This window comes from Tursiops truncatus, chromosome 12 (assembly GCF_011762595.2).
Source record: "Tursiops truncatus isolate mTurTru1 chromosome 12, mTurTru1.mat.Y, whole genome shotgun sequence".
In the NCBI taxonomy this organism is placed as follows: Eukaryota; Metazoa; Chordata; class Mammalia; order Artiodactyla; family Delphinidae; genus Tursiops; species Tursiops truncatus.
In genome coordinates, this window is record NC_047045.1 from 68,234,160 (window position 1) to 68,249,505 (window position 15,346).

Here is a 15,346-nt window from a genome sequence, read left to right on the forward strand (position 1 = left end):
ACCCTGGAACCACTTGTCCATTGGCTTCAAGACACTACACTTCTGTCTTTCTTCCATGTCTCTAGCCCATCTTTTTCAGCTTCTTTTTAACCTCATCCTCCTCAAACTACCCCTTAAATCTTGATCTTTTTCAGGGCTCTCTTATGGACATACTTCCTTCATACTGTGTACTCTACCTTAATCTGTTCTGATGGCCTCAACCACCATCTTTTCGCCAGTGAACCCAATATCTGTATTGCCGCATCAGTCCTTTCTCTACAGTCCAAACCCATGTAACTGCCTTCAAGATATCTCCACTTGGATATCTTACAGATGCCTCAAACTCAACGTGTCCAGACTGAATTCATCATCCCCCCAAATCAGCTCTCTGACAGCATTCCCTATCTCAGGAAATGGCAACACTCTCCACCCAGTTAATCAAGCCAGGAATCTATGATTAATCCTTAACTCATCTCAGTTCCCTCATTGCCTAAATCCAATCAATCACCAAGTTCTCTTAATTCCATTTCCTAAATCAGTGCCTTTCAAACTAATTTTACTGTAAATAAATGAAACATCCTTTGCATCATGACCCAACAAGCATGCGCGCGCGCGCACACACACACACACACACATACACACACATACAAGTGAAACTGAAGTTCTGAAAAAAAATTTGTCATCGTTATGTGCAAGGCTTTCTGATATTTTCTATTATGTTTTCTTCTGTTGTTGCTTTTTAAAATGCTAGTAACCAGTGGGTTACTGGCAAGTGTTTAACAACCAGCTCTTCTGGAGGCGAGGCAAGGAGAGCCAGATATGTAGCATTTGGCAGTTTTTGGTATAAATACTCCCACCATGGTTGAATTTAAGCCACCAACTAACAAGCCTGCAAACATCCTAAAGATACCAGCTCTCCTGACCATATATACAGCATGCAACTGCTTATGACCTACAGTTTTTGATGGACACTGGTCTAAATAGCTCTAAATCTACCAACTAATTTTCATTCCCAATGCTACCATTCTAGACCTGGCCACCACCGTTTCTGATACAACTGTTTTCCAGGTCAATCTGATCTGTTTCATATTTATTGAATACCCTTCAAAGACTTCCAGTTGTCCACACTAGGACAGAGTCTATAATTCTTACCATGGCTTAAAAAGCCACCCACAGTTTGGCACCTGCCTGCGCCTCATGCCCTCTCCCTTGATTTCAGTAAGAATGGTTTCTTCTTGAACATCTGGGAATTCACCCTTGCTTTCATGTCTTTGGACATACTGTTCCATTTGACTAGAAAGTTCTTGCCTCCCACCTTTGTTCAACTAACTGTTACTCATCCTTCGCATCACAGCTTAAATGCTACGTTATTCATTTATTCCTTCTCCTGCTATGTAACAGGCATTGTGGTAAGCACTGAGGATACAATGATATGTAGAAATAGACTCAGTCCCTCACCTCACAGAACTTAGATATGCTAGAAGGGGAGAACCATTATGCAAATGAAGATATCATTCAAATTTAAGTACTAATAAAAGGAGAGCTTAAAAAATAAAAGAGATTCATGGTTCTATAAGAATGTATAAAATCTGACCTACTCTAGCAGATCAGGGAAAACTTTCCAATGTGATGACTGGTTAGTTATAATTGTTGAGCTAAGCTATAAAATAGAAATATAACTTAATGAGTCTAAGGGGTGGATAACTAACAGCATAGGCAGAAACAGAAGCATGTGTAAATCCACATGGCAGGAAGGAACATGGTAAAATCAAGGAACCAGGAACCAAATGAAAGCCAGTGTAAGAGGAGCAAGGTAGGAGGTGGGGGTATGAGACAGGTAGAAGCCAGCTCTATGAAGGGCACTCTAGGCTTCATTAAAAATAGGGGGTCTTTGGGCTTCCCTGGTGGCGCAGTGGTTGAGAGTCTGCCTGCCGATGCAGGGGACACGGGTTCGTGCCCTGGTCCGGGAGGATCCCACATGCCGCGGAGCGGCTGGGCCCGTGAGCCATGGCCGCTGAGCCTGCGCGTCCGGAGCCTGTGCTCCGCAGCGGGAAAGGCTACAACAGTGAGAGGCCCGCGTACCGCAAAAAAAAAAAAGGGCCTTTGAAAAAGAGCAATGGAAGGCCAATAACATGTTTGAAGCTGGCATATAATGTGTCAGGTTTCTAGTTTGAAACACTCACTCTGGTGGTTATGAGAATGAACTGGAAGGAGGCAAAAGTAAATGCAGAGACAAACTAGAAACTATTACGCTACTCTAGACAGAGGTGATCACAACACAAATTAAGATGTTGTTCATGGAGATGGGAAAAACTGACTTATTAGAGAGATGTGTGAGACGACCTTAACAAGACAAAGTAATGGACTGAATATATATGTGGTGAAAGAGATGGACACAGCAAAGATGAACCCCAGGCTTGAGTTACAAAACTGAATGAATGATAGTACCATTGAATGAAATGGAATACCAGAGGAGGACCAAGCTTGTTGGAAAAAAGCATGACTTTGGCTGTAGCTGTATGGAGTTTGAGGTACCATTATAGATGTGTAAAATGAGATCTTCTGAGGACTATTTGATCAACCGTTCTGGAACAGAGGAGAAATCTGGATTAGGACATAGATCTGTGGAATATCTGTATAGGTGGTAGACATGCAGCATTGAACATGGAAGAACTTATCAACCCAGAAGACATAATATGAGAAGAGTGTTTAAAAGCCAATCCTTAAGGAACTTCAACGTTTAATGGCTGGAGTAAAGAGTGAACTTAGAAAGGACACCAAGGAGAGCAGCCAACAAGGTAGGAAGAAAACAGGAGAAATTGAGGTCGAAGAGCTGATATGTTTCGGTGAAGCATAAGAAAAGAAGCCAGGCTGTTGGAGGAGGAGTGCAGAGTACAGACCAGGAATCAGTGAGTGTAGACTCACTGGAGAAGTTTGTCTTTGAAGAGAAGGAGACATATAGAGCAGTATTTGTGAAGTTGATGGAAACTTATTGATTGTGTTTGAATGAGAAGCATTTGAGCATATTCATCAGCTGTGAAAAAACTGGTTTGAAAGGAAGGTGAATACACAAGAGAAAGAAAGCCTAATGGTAAGTGTAAGGTTCACAAAAAAGCAGAGAATGATCCCTGTGCCCCCATGACACTCCTACCCTTACCCTAATTCTTACTACACTTGTGTTTTCTCTGTGAGTGTCTGTATTCCTCGTTAGACTGTACTGCGTGAGAACAAGAATCACCCTTGCCTCATTTGCTTCTGTATCCCTAGTGTGCAACACAACTCAGACAGGAGGCATTAATAAATTTCATTCTTTTTTTTTTTTTTTTTGCGGTATGTGGCCCTCTCACTGCTGTGGCCTCTCCCGTTGTGGAGCACAGGCTCCGGACATGCAGGCTCAGCGGCCATGGCTCACGGGCCCAGCCGCTCCGCGGCATGTGGGATCCTCCCAGACCGGGGCACGAACCCGTGTCCCCTGCATCGGCAAGCGGACTCTCAACCACTGCGCCACCAGGGAGGCCCAATAAATTTCATTCTTAATTGCACATTCAAGTGAATGAAATTGGAGGTACACTTAATAACATAGTCAACCCCAGAAGTCTCGTAGTACTATAGCATATGCATATATATGTATGCACATGCATACACACTATGGTTATCAATTTTTTTAGACTAAAATTTAAATTGGCATCATTACCTTAAGCATAAGCTGTTTGGGCACTAAGATGAGAAGGTCTTAGAATGAGATCGAAGTTGAAAGTCAACCAAGAACTGAGAACTCTCCACAAATAGACGAGCAAGGCCGTGAGTCATTTTTGTGCAGAAAATTGAGCCCTGATTATATCAAGCAAACACATTGTGAAAGCACACAACCTGTTAGGACAAGTGGGTGCATCACTCACACCGATCCAGGTGAAACCCCACATAACAGGACTGCTATATCTGAGATGGTATGATGACTTACTAAGTCAAAACAACTTAAAAAAAAAGAAAAGAAAAGAAAACCTTCTCTTTGTTTTTGGAGACAATATTAAATGCCTCATGTAAAGAAGCAAGTCCATGCAGGAGAAAAGAAATCAGGTGTGCGTTCCTTTCCCAGCTTTGCCATTTTTAAAGACAAGTTCTTTAGTCTCAGTTTCTTTATCTGTGAAATGGGGATAATCATACTTCACAGGGTGCTTGAATAAGTTAAGGGGGATTACATACTCAGAATAGCTATCCACTTCCCTAACCTGAGAATTTTACATTTCCATTGTCAGTTCTGACCTATTCTGACTATACTCTATAAACTCTGATTTTTACCTCAGTAGAATGAGGATGACATGCTATATCTGGGATTGCTGAGAAGACTAAGTAAGATAATGTGCATGAAGGTCCTTTGTGAAATAAAAAGAACTACTTTTTTAAATTGAAGTGTAGTTGACTTACAATATCATATTAGTTTCAGATGTACGACATAGTGATTTGATATTTTTATAGATTATTCTCCATATAAAATTATTATAAAATAGTGGCTATAGTCCCTGTGTTGTACATTACATCCTTGTAGCTTATTTTGTACCTAGTAGTTTGTACCTCTTAATCCCCTTCACCTATCTTGCCCCTCCCCTCACACTTCTCCCTTCTGGTAACCACTAGTTCATTCTCTGTATCTGTGAGTCTGTTTCTGTTTTATTATATTAACTCATTTGTTGTATTTTTCAGATTGCACATATAAGTGATAACATGCAGTATTTGTCTTTCTCTAATTTATTTCACTAAGCATAATTCTCTCCAGGTGCACCCATGTTGTTGCAATGGCAAAATTTCATTTTTTTTATGGCTGAGTAATTTTTCATTGTGTATATATACCACATCTTTGTCCATTCATCTGTTGATGAACACTTAAGATAGTTTTCATATCTTGGCTACTGCAAATAATGCCACTATGGACATTGGAGTGAATATATCTTTATGAATTAGTGTTTTCATTTTTTTCAGGTATAATTCCAGGAGTGGAATTGCTGGATCATACTGTAGTTCTATTTTTAATTTCTTGTGGAACTGCCATACTGTTTTCCATAGTGGCTGCACCAACTTACATTCCCACCAACGTATATTACGGTTCCCTTTTCGTTACATCTTCACCAACACTTATCATTTCTTGTCTTTTTGAGGATAGCCATTCTGACAAGTATGAGATGATATCTCATTGTGGTTTTGACTTGCATTTCCCTGATTAGTGATGTTGAGCACCTCTTCATGTGCCTGTTGGCCATCATACAAAGAACTACATAAATTAGGGAGCAGCAAACTACAGCCAGTGGGCCATATCCAGTCCACCCACCGTCTGTTTTTTTTTTGTTCTTTTATGACCCAGCTAAGAATGGTTTTTACATTATTTAATGATTGGAAAAAATCAAAAGAAGATGAATATTTCAAGACATGTGAAAATTATATGAAATTCAAATTTCAATGTCTATAAATAAAGTTTTATTGGAACACGACCATATCATTTGTTTACATACTGTCTACAGCTGCTTTTACACTGCAATGGCAGAGCTGAGAGTTGTGACAGGGACAGTAAGGCCTGCAAAACTGAGAATATTTACTAACTGGTCCTTTACAGAAAAGGTTTGCTGACAAAGGACATAGAGGAAAACCTAAAAGACACAAGGGAGCCCTGGGAAAACTGGGGGAGATGGGAGTAAGAAGTAATGTTCTGGGCACAGGAACAGATACAGCATGTTTTGTGTGCTCAAGGAAGAGCAGGAAGTCACTGTGGCTGGAGTGGAGTGAGTGAGGGGGGAGATTAGTAGGAGAAAAGTCAGAAAAGTGCCCAGCCTGCTTAGGCAGGGCCTTGAAGAACCATCTAGGGACTCTTGCTTATACTCAGTTGAGAGAGAAAAGCTACTTTGAGCAAAGTAGTGGCAAGACCTGACTTTAATTCAGATCAGCCTGGATGCTCCAATGAGAATGGGCTATAACATAAACTGTAGCAAGGAGAAAACTGAGTCAAGAAGAGATTGCAGTGGTGCCGGTGAGAGGTGATGATGGTTTGAGCCCAGATGGCAGTGGTGGCAATGGTGAGAAGTAGATATTTGGAGCATATTTGGAAAGTAGAGCCAATAGGATCTAAGGGTGGATTGATTGAATGTGGATTTTGAGAAAAAATATCAAAAATGACCCTATATTTTCTGGCTCAAGCAATTGCTGGAGTAAGGTAGTAGTCATTGATTTGAGAAGGGAAGGATGTGGGAGACATATGTTTGCTTTTGGATGACAGAGGGAGGGGGCAGATATGCAGGAATTAGGATGCAGGAATGGTGAGTACATCATGGAAACGTTAGCTTGGAGATGCATCCTCCAAGCGGAGATGTGCAGTGGACAATTGAGTATGGAACTCTGGAGATCAGGCTGGAGATATGAATTTAGGAGTCCTCTACAGATAGATGGGATGTGGCTATGGTTGTTATATCTATTCAGTATTATAAGATGATTCCATACAGACCAAAAGTGCATTGCAAACAACTTCTGAGGAATAGCGGCCTGGCATCAGAGACGTTACCAAAAGCTGCAAAGGAAAGTTTCGTTCAAGTAGAACAAAAGTAGAAAGCCAGGAACAAGTGTAAAACTATAACTAGCATTCATAGTTAGAACTACTCCTAATTTGCCTAATTGAGGAAACAGTTTACAGTGAGTCAGATTGTAATTTTATACATTGGTTTGCAAAATCATTTACAGCTCTATGGTATTATATTTTGGGTATATTGCATATTATCTCCATAGAAATTAATAAGCCCTTTGATGGGTGCACAACACCTCCTTACAAGACAAGATTAGGACAAGATTAGGAAAATAAAACTGCCTGTAACATACAAACAAAATACGATGCATCAGAATCCTTTAGGGTAGTTCAACTTCTGTTGATTCTCACAAATGCTTCAGTTTTTTTTGGTTTTTGTTTTTAATTGTGACTAGCTTGGCTTCCTCTTTTGGTAAAAATCTTTTAGTTTGGACAATTAGTCAAGGTGACCTGGATGGGCTTAATGAGTGCCTCTCCCCTCTACAGCAGTGTTTCTCAATCTTTCTTTCATTATTGACTCCCTCCACCAAGGAAATTTTTAGATATTTTTTTCCTAATTTCCACCCCATGGAAATGTTTTATTGTCATAAAATATGCATAGCACAACATAATATTTATCACTTTAAGCATTTATAAGGGTACAACTGAGTGTCATGGAATCCATTCACGTTGTTATATAAGCATCATCACTATCTATACCCAAAATATTATCATTATCCCCAACTTAAGCTCTGTACCATATATAATCATTCCCTATTCCCCACTCCCCCCAGGCCCTGGTAACCTCTATTATACATTTCATCTCTATGAAGTATTCTTGGTATTCTAGTATCTTATATAAATAGAGTCATATAGTATTTGTCCTTCTGTGTCTGGCCTATTTCACTTAGCATTAAGTTTTCAAGGTTCATCCATGTTGTAGCATGTATCAAAATTTCGTTCCTCTTTATGGCTGAATATTATTCCATTGTATGTGTATACAACATTCTGCTCATCCGTTTATCAGCTGACAGACACCTGGGATGTTGCGGAGTATCAGAAGCAAACGGCGACTGGCATTGCTGAAGGATGTTTGTAGTAGGGGGTCTGTATTTGTTATATCAGCAGCTTTAAAATCTGACACGAGAGTAACTCCTGTCTCTGTCTCTTTTTGGATTCCACTGCAGGGTGTGTTGGGTGCATCATGTAACGGGGATGTGGGTGTACCCTTTCCTGGAACACATTGGCCCAGGAGCCAGAATCCTCTTCTTTGGGTCTACAACCATCTTAATGAACTTTTTGTACCTGCTGGGAGAAGTTCTGAACAGCTATATCTGGGATACACAGAGAAGTAAGTATTGTTTGGGGGAGCGTAAAACAAAAGAATTGCTGCCTAAAAGAGTGTGTGCAGAGACGGATGGAAAATTCCACTGTAGCACAGGATCCCTTATGAAGAGTTTCATTTTTATAACTGCTGGCAGTTACCTGAAAGGTTATTACTCACTTTGTCATATTAGCTAGTAAAACATCCAAATCTAAGACAAAAGAAGCATGTCTATAAAATTTTATAGGGAGAAATGTAGTGTTAGCAGAAAAAAAAAATTTAGGAAGTTCACTCTGATTAACAAAACACTGCCATAGCTAAAGGGACCCCGGGTGAAATAGACAAATTATTAAATGTAACCAAACAGTCTCCTTAGAAATCACCCAAATCTCCACTTCTTCCATCATCCTTCGCGTGGGGGCAGCAGCTTGCAAGAGGGCTTGCCACCACTCTGCCAGAACTCTCAGCAGCACAGAATACCTCTGGCAAGTGTGATGAAGCAGCGACTGTCACATTCAAGACTTGAAGGTGGCAAAGAGGGACGGGCAGTAAAGGGTAATACTTCATTGCTCCAAAAACTCTCTTAACCTATGATTTGATTTCCCTTTTGTTTCTATTTACGGCAGAGCCTCCATCTTGGCAAGGCACGTAATCTTACCCCAGCAGTGCAAAACAAAACTTATCCAAGGTGTATGTCAGATAACATAAAAATGGGAAGGTGGAAAAAACGACAGCACAGATATGGAGTGATTTGAGTGCTGCATGAAACTACATCCAAAGGCAAGATGGTTTGGGGATTTTAGAGAGCTCTGGGTATCGCCTCGGATACAGTCACAACATTGTAGACATCACCTGCAAATGATCTGTAATTCACAAACATTGAGCACCCTACTTGGTGCCAAATACTATGCCAGGAAGTTGATCTAATTAGACAAATAAAACACAGTCATTGCATGTTATTGAATTGTACTTGTTCTGTGCCTGGATCTTCTAGGACTGGATGCATCAAGGTGTTAGCCAATGTTCCATGGCCCAGAGGAATTTGAGGGTTTCCTTTCTCAGTAACTGGCTTGATTTTAGGCAGTGGTCTATTAGAAAAAGGGTTAAATGTTTTTACCAATTCAGGCTACAGCTTGGGGGACCAGAAATTAGTCTTTTAATAATTTTCTTCTATGTTCAGTGGGAATTGTAATCTTTCTCCATTAGATAACTTATAAAAATATTTAGTTAATTTACAAAAATATTTTCAAAACAAAATACAAACTTTTCTCAGCTTCTTGGGAGAAAGGCCATATTTAAATTTAAGCTAATGTGTCCAATCTATGTTATTCAGGAAGTACTTATGACTCCTGTTTCCCCTTGGTTAGCTCGATTCCAACGTTCATTTGGCCGTTGTTCTACTACTTCTAAGAGAAGATTGCCTGAAAACCAGGAGAGAAAAGATCCAGTCTAGATTAATAGAATATTGCTTTTTAGCAGGTTTAAGTTAGACATTAAAAATGAATAGTGAAGCTAAGGTTTTCGTTGGTTTTTTTTTAATGATCTGTCCAATTTAATTTGTGCCATTCTCTTAATAACGTGAGTTAAAGTTGACTAACATTTTGTAACTCATTTCAGATGTAGAGATTAATTTTATCTACATGGAACCATCTAGTTAATTCCCCAGAGGCAGATGTTTTGTGTCGAGCGCATTTTTTTTGTTTATGAGAGTGATTGCGAACTGATGGCCTCCTCCAAATTTTACCTGCCAAAAAGTTTTGTTAGGCCTACATAGGATTTTTGTTTTTGAACCAACATTTTTTTTTTTAACACAAGTCTATTTATTTATTTATTTTTGGCTGTGTTGGGTCTTTCTGTGCGATGGCTTTCTCTAGTTGCGGCAAGCGGGGGCCACTCTTCATTGTGGTGCACGGGCCTCTCACTATCGCGGCCTCTCTTGTTGCGGAGCACAGGCTCCAGACGCGCAGACTCAGTAGTTGCGGCTCACGGGCCTAGTTGCTCCGCAGCATGTGGGATCTTCCCAGACCAGGGCTCGAACCCGTGTCCCCTGCGTTAGCAGGCAGATTCTCAACCACTCCACCACCAGGGAAGCCCCCTGAACCAACATTTAAAAATTGGGAGATTTCACATAGAGGCCGGATTTCTCAGCTAATCAAGTATTTTAACATCTGGCAACACCAAGCCCACTATCCTCTTCTGGCAACAATGGATTAGAACTATCAGTTGCCCCCGTTAGATGGCCCTTTAATTTTCCCTAGTTCTCACCAGGCCATTTTGCTCCCTTACAGTGGCTTGGTTCTGTAGGTAGTTGAGTTTGAAACTGTTGATTAAAAGCAGTCGTTTCTGTATGTGCATGTGTGTGTGTGTGTATTAGAAGGAACTGATTACAATCAAGTACAGTATTACAATCCTGAGTACATTTATTACACCCCAAATAAAACCCCCCAAGGAGCAGGAATACCACATTTGAGCCCCCTTCCTTGGATCCATCTTTACAGATTTTTAATGGCTCAGTTTCCTTCCTTTGGTTATGTTGGCTTCAACTTCAAAATAAAAAATCACATTATTACAGAATCTTAGAATCAAAAATTAGATTAGAAACCATCTATGCCAATTTTTCTTTTTACTAAGAGGCAGCTGAGGCCCAGCAATAAGTGACCCACCAAAATAAGTGGTTGCAAAGTCAACACCTTCTGACTGATGTTCAATCCTCTGTTATTTCTAGTAAAACATCACCATTGGAAACCCAGACACATGAGAGCTCAGAAATTTTACTCAGAATCATGGATCTAGCTTATAAAATAACAAAACAGATCAGCCTGATAGGAACTATGAACAAAAAGCCCTTAAAATAGGCTAAATTAACAATGAAGCATTTGCTCTTTTTAAAAGAAAGTAACTCAGACTTCCCTGGTGGTGCAGTGGTTAAGAATCCGCCTGCCAATGCAGGGGACACAGGTTTGAGCCCTGGTCCAGGAAGATCCCACATGCCACGGAGCAAATAAGCCCGTGAGCCGCAACTACCGAGCCTGCACTCTAGAGCCCACGAGCCAGAACTACTGAGCCTGTGTGCCCTAGAGCCCACGTGCCACAACTACTGAGCCCACGTGCTGCAACTACTGAAGCCCACACACCTAGAGCTCATGCTCTGCAACAAGAGAAGCCACCGCAATGAGAAGCCCACGCACCGCAATGAAGAGTAGCCCCCACTCGCCACAACTAGAGAAAGCCCGCACACAGCAACGAAGACCCAACGCAGCCAAAATAAATAAATATTTTTTAAAAAAATAAATGGAAGAAAAGAAAAGAAAGTAACTCAAGGTGGTTTTGTGGATGTTACATTGGTTTGCTAGGGAAGCTACAACAAAGGACCACTAAATAGCTTAAACAATAGAAATGTAATGTCCCACAGTTCTGGAGGCCTGAAGTCCAAAATCGGGGGGTTGGCAGGGTTGGTTGCTTCTGAGGACTGTGAGGGAGAGATCTGTCCCAGGCCTCTCTCCTTGGTTTGTAGATGACCGTCTTCATGTTTACATGGCATGCTCCCCTATACGTGAGGCTACCTCCAAATTTCCCCTTTTTGTAAAGACATCAGCCATATTTGATTAGGGCTCACCCTAATTTTAACTTGGAAAAGACCCTATCCCCAAATACAATCACATTCTGAGGTAAGAGGGGTTATGTTTGAAGAGACACAATTCAGCCCGTAACATTCTACCTCTGCCCCGCAAAATTCATGTCCTTCATTCATGCAAAGTACATTCCCAACAACCCCCAAAGTATTTCCAGCATCAACTTTTATGTCCAAAATCTCATCTTAAATATCATCAAATCAGGTATGGGTTAAGACCCGGGGTATGATTCGTCCTGAAGCAAAATTGCTCTCCAGTTGTGAACCTGTGAAACCAGACAGAAATGTATCTACTTCCAAAACCAGTGGTGGAACAGGCATAGAACATACATTCCCCTTTCCCAAAAAAAGAACCATAGGGAGAAAAGGGTCACAGTCCTCAACCAAGTTTGAAAGCCAGCAGGACAAATTCCGAGTTTAAGGCTTGAGACTAATCCTCTTCGGCTGAATGCCATACCCTCAGGTCTCATCAGGAAGAGGGGTGTGGCCCTGCACTCTAGGCGCTGGGTGGCCGCCCTCGGGGGCCAAGGAGCAGCCAGCCGCTGAGCCACCTTCAGATTCCTTCTTCCTTTATTTCAACCTGTCTCTGTCTCTTTCAGTCCAGGCTGGCAGTGTTTCTGCTGGTACAGAATTCTCCCATGTAATTCGTGGGGTCCCACATCATCAGATGAGAGGTCCCCCACAGGTCCTCCCTGGCTTCTACCGAGACGGTCCCTTGGACCCATGATTCACATGCCTCATCTCTTTAGCACATGGTTGTGCAGACACACCCTTGGCCTTCTCTCACATTCTGAGGTCCTGGGCATCAGGACTTCAACGCATGAATTTGAGGGAGACACAGTTCAGCCTATAATTGCTGAAATATTCTGTGCTTAAGCTAAAAATTTATTCTAATTCCAGTGTGTCCGACTGGGGTGACCAGTCTTATTAAAGTCAAATTTCAGACAAGGAGAAATGCAAGTGTCCAAAAGTGAAAGGTTGGGGTGAGGGCGGAGAAAGCAGGTAAAAGAGCAGAAGGGAGAGGAGGTCGGAGCCACGCCCATGTGACAGAAACCTCCGCCTCTGTTCTCCCCCAGCCTCGCACCCAGCTCATGTCCCACACAGGCCCACGCAGGCCTCCAGGGTTCCAGCGCTGCCCTGCAGCCCCTCTCCCAGCATGGGGGAACCACACGTGACCGACTCCCTGAGGGTCAATCAGCTCTTCCTCTGCGTTCCTGAAAGAGCATCGTGCCTCAGCTTTGTGACAGGTTTCTTTTTGCTAGTGGTGTGGAAATTATACCTCTGGTTCTTCCAAATATTATTTACAGCTGTCTAATTTTTTCCCTCCACCTCAAAGCTGCCAGACTAAAGTAGGTGGGGAGCCATTTTCCCTGTCTGGGTCAATGAACACCCCCTGTTCTCCACCCCCACTTTTTAAGATTCCACTATTGCTGCCAACTCAACCGATCTGCAGGAGAACACTTAGGAGAAAAGAGACTTTGAAAAGAAAAGCAAGCAGTTATTAGCTTCTCCACAGGAGAGGGAACATGGGACGGAGCTGGGACCCAAGTCATGTGTTGCTGTTTGAACAGAATCTATGTTGTGTTTTTCCGCCTTTGCCTTGGTTACCCAACAACTAAGCCATGTCCTGCCTTCTCCCCCTCAACCCTATTCCTCCTCCCTTCAGACGTCCTTACTCTTCAATTTGAAGTTTTCCTTAACATGATTTCTGAGAAGTACTTTGGAAAAAGTGTTATAGATCTCTGCCAGTTCCTTAGTCATGAAAACCAAGCCTAAAAGACTGTCTAAGGACACCTGTTCTGAGAATGTTACCCGCGCTCCGCTGCTACCACCCTGATCACACAAACACATGGTGCTAGGAGCTGGGAGCTGGGGGAAGGCGCGGGGGTGTCTCTCCTACTCTAAGCCCTATCGTGACGACCCTCCATGTTTCATTCTACTGCTTTACCACTAGTTCTCTATGGCCTTCTCTATGTTCACCGTTTATTAATTTATTCCATAAAGCTTAATTGAACTCCTACTCTCAGACAGACACTGTGTTAGGTGCTTGGGATATAATCAGGAACAAAACAGTTAAGGGCTCTACCTTCAGAGAATTTGCAACTTATAAGAGAATACCAACAAAACCTGCAATGCAGTATCTGGGGTTCTTTTATTCCAGCAAAAGGCTCTGAGAATTTGGTGTTAGGAGAAGGGTGTTTAAGTAGAAGCAAAAGAAAAAAGAAGTGGGGAGCATTTGCCAGATCTTTAATTTATGAGAATGACTTAAATATTTTCATCTCTGGGAAAATGAAATATCACTAACTATTCATTACAGATAACAGGCAAGGTCTTACCGGTCCGGTACGTATGAGTCTTTCAGGAAGAAAAACATAGTTCTACCAGGCCTGGGTAGAACAGAGGGAGAACTTGAGTTTAAGTACACGTGGGTCTGGAAATAAATAGTTCTTGTGGCTAATAAGCTCTCTATGGGCCTTAAAAACAAAACAAAACAAATAAACAAAAAAGATTTGCTTTTGAAAATCCAGAGTCCTTGCCTTGGGAAGGGACAGGAGTAAAATAAAAATAAATGAGGGCTCTTTGAAACTCATCAGCTCCACACCTCCTGTTGCTAGAAGCTGGTTACAAGGCAGTCCGGTTGGGATTTCTGTGCAAACTCAACGAGTCAAGAACTAACTTGCGTCCCTCACTCCCAGAGGCCTTAAGAGCTGGGTGTGTCTCAGAGAAGTTATGTCCTGATTTGGGGGGAAGGGTAGGGAGGGAGGTCACTGAGGAAGTTTCTGGAGAAAGTTGTAAATGACTTTTCTTCTTAGCGAGGAGAAAAGGGATGGGCATGCAGCGTGGGTGGGGAGAAGTGTGGAGAGATGCGAGTTCTTTTAAAGCAGCTTTGGCAAACCTGCTCCTAGTTTAATCTGATGTCCAAATAAAGAACTTTGCCTGTATTTCTAGGTATGGAAGAAGAGAAAGAGAAGCCTAAATTGGAATGAGATCTAAGTCTAAACGGAAGAGCAGGATGTAGCCACCAATGAAGACTCATTACCCCCGGGCATTGGTAATGCAGGAGAGGAAGCCTGAAAGAAACCAGTGGAATCTGCCTTCACCTCCCTGCCCCAGAGAGAGGGAACACCTTTTATGCAGAAATATATATGTAAGAATAAAATACAGATATTTCCAAAATAACTTGCCCTCAGTTGTGTTTTAAAGAATTCTTTCCAAATTCATTATTGATAATAACATCTTTTTTCTTTTTTTTACTCCTTCTAATTTTTAAAACTAAAATTGGATTTTAATTTTTGCAATTGTAATTCCATTTAATCAAGGAAGAATAGAATCCTATTGTGTTTCTTGTTGAGAAATATGTGAAAGTCAAAGGAGCAGATGTGAAGCCTAGCATTCATGTATTTATTTAGTCCTTACAGGAGGCTGAAGAATGTAAGCGTAAGCCTGGAGGAAACGAGATGGATGTTCCCTATTGCGATAATGTCACAGTTGTCTCAAACAAGGCAATATTAGTAATAATTGCATTGATTTAGTTAAAACCCTGAGTGTATTTGGATCTCATGATTTAATTTTGTGAAATATTTCCTAGATGCAAACTATAACTAATAAAGAGCAAGCAACCCCTAGCCTAATGCCTGCATGGTGCATCTCAAACCCCTAACAACACTGGTGTTTCCTTTCTTATTTTTTTTCTATTACCTGTTGAAAATGGGTTTACCGAGCCTGGTTCTTGCAATTTTTTTATTTTAAAAATATGTATCTTTTTGATAAATCCAAAAAGAATAATTTTGTTGAAAAGAAAAGCTAACTTACAAAGTCTTTGACCATAACGATTTTTAAATAATACTAATGCCAAATAGGTAGTAGAAAA

At 41.4% G+C, this 15,346-nt stretch overlaps 1 protein-coding gene across 2 annotated transcripts in view; it reads left to right on the forward strand.

The window, feature by feature from the left end:
* The window catches only part of AIG1 (androgen induced 1), a 239,652-nt gene extending 224,551 nt beyond the window's left edge, over positions 1-15,101 (forward strand). The window contains exons 5-7 of one of the 2 annotated variants that reach the window (XM_019951922.3): positions 7,708-7,871; positions 8,471-8,488; positions 14,425-15,101. In XM_019951922.3, coding sequence (XP_019807481.1) covers positions 7,708-7,871; positions 8,471-8,488; positions 14,425-14,462 — 220 coding nt within the window. In that variant the 3' untranslated portion in view covers positions 14,463-15,101. The remainder of the gene's footprint in view (positions 1-7,707; positions 7,872-8,470; positions 8,489-14,424) is intronic. The other variant, XM_019951921.3, reaches the window with a different exon arrangement.
* Positions 15,102-15,346: the final 245 nt, after the last annotated feature.